This window comes from Saccostrea cucullata, unplaced genomic scaffold (genome assembly GCF_032062105.1).
Source record: "Saccostrea cucullata isolate Sc308-1 unplaced genomic scaffold, CSIRO_AGI_Scuc_v1 ctg11390, whole genome shotgun sequence".
Lineage (NCBI taxonomy): Eukaryota > Metazoa > Mollusca > Bivalvia > Ostreida > Ostreidae > Saccostrea > Saccostrea cuccullata.
The window spans coordinates 9,424-17,971 of record NW_026923212.1 but is presented as its reverse complement, the minus strand read 5'-3'; the positions used below and the strand labels follow the sequence as shown (position 1 = coordinate 17,971).

The 8,548-nt window shown below is 33.5% G+C and overlaps 1 protein-coding gene across 1 annotated transcript; it reads right to left on the bottom strand.

Moving 5' to 3' along the window:
- Positions 1-284: 284 nt before the first annotated feature.
- Positions 285-2,299, bottom strand: LOC134263452 (group 3 secretory phospholipase A2-like). The gene is made up of 5 exons (XM_062745808.1): positions 2,230-2,299; positions 1,851-2,030; positions 1,173-1,397; positions 740-891; positions 285-506 (listed from the first exon to the last, which is right to left on the bottom strand). The coding sequence occupies exons 1-5, from the start codon at positions 2,297-2,299 to the stop codon at positions 312-314; spliced, it is 822 nt and encodes a 273-aa protein (XP_062601792.1). The 3' UTR covers positions 285-311.
- Positions 2,300-8,548: the final 6,249 nt, after the last annotated feature.

Genomic DNA, 8,548 nt, shown 5'->3' with positions numbered 1-8,548 from the left:
CTAGACATCATATATTATTGCGGGGACGCAAGTATTAAGTAGTTAATTTTATTTTTTTATAATAAAGTATATATCGACAATATTATTGGGTCTTGCATGCACCCATTCCCCCTTTTCTTAACGAGTTCCTACTTCCAGGTCATGAAAAAAAAATATAGGGACGACCTTTTCTTATTTCTTTTCTAATCTTTGGAAGTTTTTTCACAATTGATTGATCATGAATTGGTTGCACTACTTACCCATTTAAACCATAGATAATCATTTCAGAGTAATCAGTTTGCACCAATATTTAATGTTTATGAATACAGTATTTATCCGATAGTATCGCTCCATTTGTGAGGAAATGTTTGAGTGACGGCCCGTTCGCCGGTTGCATATTTCTCGCAGAACAGATGGGACCAATGTTCCTGCTGACAGTACTGTCCTTTATGGAAGGTAAAGCAATTCACGTTCAGCAGTCCGAAAAACAGCTTTCCAACCTCGTCTGCGGCGGTCGTGTTGACAGACTAAAATAATTATTAAAAGGTATTTTGCTAACTTTATGATTTAAATTTTCATTAAATATATTTTTTTCTTGTTGATTTTAAATAAATGCAATTTTAATGTGATTTAAGATACCCCTTTGAAGAATAACAATAACTATTGTATTACATTTTGTAATGCATCTTTTTTACCCAACTCTGAGATGACTATATGACTATGGTCAGCGTTGTGGTTCATGGGCCTCGTGTTTCAATACCTTAAGGCAATTGTAGAGCTTGGTATCACAGTCACAGTGGCTCAGCGTCCAGGGATAAGGGTTATGGTAGTTGTATTTCTCCTCAAAATGGTCAATGAAGTAAGGGCAGTGATCGTGGGTTCTACAGCAGGCGTCTGTTGCGTTGAATTTTCCTGTCAAAAATCAACACTGTAAAATTAAAACTGAGGAATTGTTTTTTGGGGTCCTGAAGACTAGATTTCGTGTTGCAAAAATGCTTAGTTGTTATATATTGATATTTTTCAAAAAATCCTGGGTCTCTTCATATCAGGAAATCATCAACAAATCTTATAACCTCCCTTGAAATTTCATAATTATTTCATAGTATGTTTTCACTTCTTTGACAAAAAAAAACAGTATAGAACTTATTGTTTTTCTCTTTTAAGGATGTTTGACAATTAAATCCAGTCGGTACCTAGATCTGTGTAGGACTTTGCTTTGTTCCCAAGTCCACACCATTTGGTTCCTGGGAATATTCCAATCCCAGAAGCCCCTGGCCCCGCTGCCTGACCGGTTTTCTCGGGTTTGAAATGCATCTCCGATCCATTGTCATCGGCTCTTTTTGATCCGGAGAATTTGGATTGCATTGCAATGTCATTAAGGATGCACCATTTCAACAAATTTAGAATTGCATAATCACCTGCAAGGAGTGGACATCAAATTATCTAATCATAATTACATATGTTTTTATTTATGATTTAAATTACAGCATTTTAATTATCTGTTCAGAAATATTAGTTACACTTCATCTATAGCACTTGTCAATTAAATATATCTCGTCTGTACATATATAAATATAATGGTCAATCGAAACTTAGGCCAAAATCTGAAGTTGTATTAAAATGCTGTAAAAGTAAAACAGACCATGAAATAAAATATTTATTTTCTCTATTAAAGTATTTATTTTTCAAAATGCCTTACAAAAGTATTGTTGTCTGCAAATTTAAAGACTAATTCAATAATACATAATAACATTTTACAGGCAACTGAAAATTATTCATATAAGTGTAAATCTGTTTCATGATCCTAGGACATGGTTTTATAATGTGGCCGTTATTTAATTTAAAGAAGCGGGAAGAACACATTGTCTAACCTGTTTTCATTCTTTTGGGAAACCTTCGAAGTAAATTATTAACGTCTTTGACATCCTTAAAGAGTCTGCAGTAGTCTCCATATTTGCCAAAATCACTAGCATCCAAGAGAAAATTTTCTGCAGAATTTGTTATTTCTGTCGATGAATCAGGTAAGGATTTGTACTGGATGGCAACCTTGTCTTCAAGATAAAAAAAATATATTTAAACACAACATTTAACAAATTGATTGAACATGTTCTTCCTGGCATTGGCAATATATTTGATAGAATAAATATTCAATGATGTAAAAATCTAACCCACGTAAATTATTTCCGTTTGTACATTTTTTTTTTAATTTGTGAAGGACTATAAGCTATAATAAAATGAATCAATGCAAACCTTCCTTCACTGTGGCAAAAACCCCAGAGAGTGCCAAAATAAACAGAACGGTCACCTTAGTATGGGTCATCCTGACTGAATTTTAAACACATCAAAATCTTATCTGTGTGTTCCATATACACTGTATTTGCGACCTACATATATCTACACTGTAATAGGTATAATTCATATGATGCTAAGAATTCCCTATTTTATTAACAAACAATTTTGAATTATCAAACGAATAAATTACATTTCTTTTAATTTTATTTTGTTTCACACGTATAGTTTGCCATCAATTCCTTATTACATGTATTTATTCTCTAGAATGCTTTTACAGATAAGTCCTAGTTCATACACAGTCGCACATATATGGAGATATGTTTAGAAATTATTTTTTATTATATGATTGAATAATTCCTATCAATCTGATTGGCTGAGGTCCAACCATGGAGAAAAAATACTACGTTCTATTTACCTGCACGTGACGTTTCAGGTGAATATAAGGCTTTATTTTCTCTACATTGATCCAAAAATAGATTTGGATCGCTATTACACCTGCTACCGACTTTTACTAATGTAAACATAACATTAGACGAACAAACATTTTACTTTTATTAAGTTGTCAGTTCTACCTGATAATCCTCCATCCTATCAAAATCTTTTACATAAAGGAGCCTGACATTATTTTTTTTTTCTTTCATGGTAACTAAAATAGATTTAAAACATTCAAATTAATACGACTAGCGAGGTCTCTTTACATTGTAACTCTGTTTCTCTTTTTATATTTGGTTAGGACTTCAACAAATGCAAACAAGTGATGAATTGTATCATTGAATCACATAATAATACAATTATTCCTGTTTTTTCAGTCAATACGATCATTTAGCCATGTTCGAAGTACAATATTTACCTCGCCCTTCGAGCTCGATGAATATTGTAATCCTCGGGTGGCTAAATCATCGTATTGACTTCAAAAACAGCAATATGAATTTCTTCTTTGACATACAACGCTTATCTGAAGTTTGATTTCTTTTGAAGCAGTTGACATTTGCTGGTAGATCAATTAAAAGCTTATTAAGACTTTCATGTTTAACGGTTTATTTGACAAAAACGATGTGTTGGAAAAGCTTTTGAAGGACAAAATAAGGTTTGATTCGCAAAAGTGTACAATGAAATACATGTTGTTGCATTAATTGTACCCTGTTTTAAAATTGAACATTCATTTTTAGTGATCAGTACATTAAGGTTATAAAGTAACTTTACTGAGCTGTTCTAAACAAATGAAGAAAAGGAAGGCGTATGTGACAAGAGGCCCATGGGCCACATCGCTCACCTGAGAAGCTTTGGCCATTTCGTTCTTTACCAGATTTCCCCCTTGTAATACATATTGTGACCCCACCCTACCCCAATGATCATAATTTACAAAATTTGAATTCTATATATATATACTGTATGGAAGCATACAGTATGCTTCCACATAAGTTTCAGCCTGGCCCAGCGGTTCTTGAGAAGATTTTTAAATTCCTATATATATCTATAAAAATTTGATTCCTCATTGTGGACCCGCCCAACCCCCGGGGGTCATGATTTGAACAATTTAGAATCTACACTACCCCAGGATGATTCCACATAAGTTTCAGCTGTTCTGACCCAGTACTTCTTGAGAAGGAGATTTTCAAAGAATTTTTCTTTATATTTCTATGTAAAACTTGGATTCCCTATTGTGGCCCCACCCAACCCCCGGGGGTCATGATTTGAACAATTTAGAATCTACACTAAAACAGCATGCTTCCACATAAGTTTCAGCTTTTCTGGCCCAGTGGTTCTTGAGAAAAAGATTTTCAAAGATTTTTCCTATATATTTCTATGTAAAATATTGATTCCCCATTGTGGCCCCGCCCTACCCCCGAGGGTCATGATTTATACAATTTAGAATCTACACTACCCCAGGATGCTTCCACATAAGTTTCAGCTTTTCTGGCTCAGTGGTTCTTGAGAAGAAGATTTTCAAAGATTTTTCCTAAATATTTCTATGTAAAACTTTGATTCCCGAATGTGGCCCCGCCCAATCCCTGGGGGTCATGATTTGAACAATTTAGAATCTACACTACCCTAGGATGCTTCCACATAAGTTTCAGCTTTTCTGGCTGAGTGGTTCTTGAGAATAAGATTTTCAAAGATTTTTCCTATATATTTCTATGTAAAACATTGATTCCCCATTGTGGCCCTGCCCAACCCCCGGGGGTCATGATTTATACAATTTAGAATCTACACTACCCCATGATGCTTCCACATAAGTTTCAGCTTTTCTGGCCCAGTGGTTCTTGAGAAGAAGATTTTTTAAGATTTTCCTAAATATTTCTATGTAAAACTTGGATTCCCGAATGTGGCCCCGCCCAACCCCAGGGGGTCATGATTTGAACAATTTAGAATCTACACTATCCTAGGATGCTTCCACATAAGTTTCAGCTTTTCTGGCCCAGAGGTTCTTGTGAAGAAAATTTTAAAAGATTTTTCCTCTATATTTCTATGTATAGCTTTGATTCCCCATTGTGGCCCCGCCCAGAACCTGGGGGTCATGATTTGTACAATTTAGAATCTACACTACCCCAGCATGCTTCAACATAAGTTTCAGCTTTTCTTGCCCAGTGGTTCTTGAGAAGAAGATTTTAAAAGATTTTTCCTATATATTTCTATGTAAAACTTTGATTCCCCATTGTGGCCCCGCCTTACCCCAGGGGGTCATGATTTTTACAATTTAGAATCTACACTACCCCAGGATGCTTCCACATAAGTTTCAGCTTTTCTGGCCCAGTACTTCTTGAGAAGAAGATTTTTTAATGACCCCACCCTATTTTTGTCTTTTCTTGATTATCTCCCCTTGCGAGGGGATATGTCCCTTAATTTTAACAATTTAAAATCCCCTTTACCCAAGTATGCTTTGTACCAAGTTTGGTCAAAATTGGCCCAGTGGTTCTTGAGAAGAAGTCGAAAATGTGAAAAGTTTACAAACGGACGGACAGACAGACGGACGGACAGACGGACAGACGGACGGACGGACGACGGACAAAATGTGATCAGAAAAGCTCACTTGAGCCTTCGGCTCAGGTGAGCTAAAAAAAGTGTTTCATTGCAAAAATCCCATAAATACCCATACTAGTATACATTGTACTAAGATATGCTTTTGATATTTGAAAAGCTAGACTAGGCTTTCAGGAAATATGGGCTAAATGTGATTATTAAGAAGTTGAAAGGAGTAGTTCAAAGATGTCGATATAAAAAAAATTACAAGAAACATAAAAAAAATCGATACCTTGGGTCTGGAGTTCTAATTTAGTATACGGTGTGGAGATACATATACTTGTAGGCGTACATGTATATATGCATGCAAAGTTGCAAAGAAGCACAACAGGCAATGACAATAACAATTTACAACCAAGAAACTCGATTATTTTCTAAGTTCGAAAGTTAGTCTTTAACTTTAATTGAATTATAAACTGCATGGTTTTTAACCACGATATTTCTGTATATTCATTTTTATTTGACATTGTAGTCTGTTAATTGCGATGTTTAAATGTATTAATCCTTTAAATTGTTTATCTTCTTCTTCTCTCTCGTTGTAGACTTAGATTGATTATTATTATTGAACATCGATTCGGCAATGTCTCAGCCATATTTCGGCGGTTGAAATTAACATTCGGGGCTAGTAGTTTTGGGGTTTCTCAGGCGAATCCAATGAGCCTACTTTTTTCTTAAACCAGCAGAGAAACGGCCTTTTGTGTGCCAAGAGGGTTGTAGTCCTTGACACGGGGCACCGTTTAACCCCCATCCGACAGACATCAAAGAACAAGGTACAGTTTATTTCTTTCAGAAAACACACAGCACATGTATCGCCCACGAAGAGTTTTATATATGTGATTTTTCAAAGCATTCACACAATATATCCAAAACTTGAAGTGGGCGACGGCCGTGGACACTATTTTCTTAAAGAAAATATCCACAGAAGGCTTTTCTGCCTAAAACTTAGAATGGTACAATATTAATGACGTCATTTTTTTTTCAGAATGGCCGTCCATCAAGCCATATTCTTTAATGATTTATCATATTCATCTATCGAACTCATATTAAAGCCAATTTCATAACTTTTTAAGAAAATTAAACTGTATCTTCTTTGAAAATATGAAAACAGTTGAACTAGTAATAAAAATACAAATTGCTAATGAAAATATATAAATCTAATTCTTACAGTAAAAATCAGTTTCCTTTAAGTATTGTAAAATTGTATGTGTTAATATTTGTAAAAAGGCCATGCATTGTTTGCACATTATTAAGAGGTAGTCCACTGAAAATCAGGCAATGGGTGGCACATCGCATGTCATGGATTTTTATTATTTTTTGCATGTAGACTTATTTAAGCAAGTGTTTACACATGACAACATCAAAAAAATTTTTAGTGCTCCACTAGTCCTATTTTTGGTAATTGCTCAATTTCAAGTGCAAAAAGGTCAACATGGGGGTAAAAAAAAATTACTATGTTTTTATTTTGTTTTATATGTACCAGATACGCAAAACCTGGATGTGTCTATCAATATCATTTATACCATAGACTCTTATCTTTAATTTTAGTAATGAATAAGACTCCAATTTATATTTCTTTAGAAAAAAATATGTGGTCCAAAATTGAGATTAGCAAGTAACTTTTTGAATTCATTATCCAATTTTCATTACGTTATAAAACCCAATACATTTCAATGACAGATTTTTTTTCTCATGTTATTATGAATACAAAGTACAAACTTTTGAGTCACTCAATAAAATCAGTGGGCACCCTTATATTGAGAGAAATAAAAGGAGTCAAATTTACCTATGTTTTACAATTTTTCACAATTAAACCGATCCCGACCGGAATTATATAAAGAAGGAAATACTATAATTGTAATGTTAAATTTGGCTCTTTTGTTGTAATATGGCCAAAAAATTACTTGATTTATTTTTGTACATGTCTTATGGGCGGCAGCTGTCTTTAGTTTTATAACTTTACACATTTTGCATTATTTTCAATCGGGATCGGTTTTATTTCAATGGGGATCGGTTTTACCGTAAAACTAGAAATATTCTGCATTTGTTTAATGTATCAGAAAAAAATATTCTTGTCTTTTATTTCTGTTCAGTTAGTCAACTGTTTTAAAATTAATTTATCCATGGATTCAAATGTTTATACAATTTATTTAAAATACTAATGTCTTTTACGTACATGAAGATTACAATCATGTATAACATCTGTACGATTTCTTGATACTCGGTATTAAAAAACAAGTATTTGTACATGCATTATGCAACAACTGAGAGTAAACAGCTTATCTTTATTAAATATCTTATTTCCAACTAAAGTTTTTTTAATTCTCTCGTGAATTAAAGAGTTCAATTCTATCATTGGCGAAAATATACTTGCACTACCTAATTGCAGAAAATATTTAAATGTGCACAGTCTCGACTTTATCCAATTTTTTAAAATCTGTCATCTATAAAACCCGTTTCCCCTATATTTTCATCTTATAAAATTTAATTTTATATTAATAAGAAAATAAGTTATATAGTATTATGATTTAAGAGCCTAGAAATCGCAAGCAAAAAGCCGGGACGGGGTGAGGGGGGGGGGGGGGGGGGGCAAGGCGGCATGTTAAAAAAAACCTTCCATTTAAGGGAAAACATTTAAGAATTGGCCAACATGGTCACATTTTTTAACTTCATATTGAATGTGAGTATGTGATTGTTTCAATCACCAAATTTAACAAAAAAAAAAACCAAACAAAAACAATACAAAACAAAAAATACGCCCACAAAATCTTCCGTTTTAGTTAGTGGCAAATTGAAGTGGGGAGTTCAACAGTGATTTTCCTCAATAAATATTTTTTAAATCTTATTTTTCACTTTTTCAATAAAATATTTTAAATCGTACCGCGGATCGTTTACTTTGGTTTGACTGCATAGATAAATATAATCAAGTGGTTTGTGTGTGTGTGTGTGTGTGTGTGTGTGTGTGTGTGTGTGTGTGTGTGTAAAAATATCATTAAATAAATATCTCAACTCCGTTGACTTGAATTATTAAATGTTGCGTAAATCTAAAATATTCATCTTTCCTTGATAATCAGGAGAAAATAAAATCTCTTCACATCCCAATTTTATAAGAAATATTCAATATAAACAATTAATTATTTGTACGCATAGCCTAGTAAATCAGTTTAAAAAATTAGTTCTCGGACATGTACAAAATTACTTTTCAAAAGGGACTTCTAGCTGAGACGTCGCCCGTGAAAAAAATACATTTCATATAATA

What these genes read in the sequence shown, in the direction of transcription:
- LOC134263452 (XM_062745808.1), bottom strand. Translation starts at nt 2,299, where the DNA reads ATGACCCATACTAAGGTGACCGTTCTGTTTATTTTGGCACTCTCTGGG. An exon ending in TTTTGCCACAGTGAAGGAAG is followed by an intron (nt 2,031 to 2,229) that starts GTTTGCATTGAT and finishes TTTATCTTGAAG; the next exon opens with ACAAGGTTGCCATCCAGTAC. An exon ending in AAAGTCCTACACAGATCTAG is followed by an intron (nt 892 to 1,172) that starts GTACCGACTGGA and finishes GATTTTTGACAG; the next exon opens with GAAAATTCAACGCAACAGAC.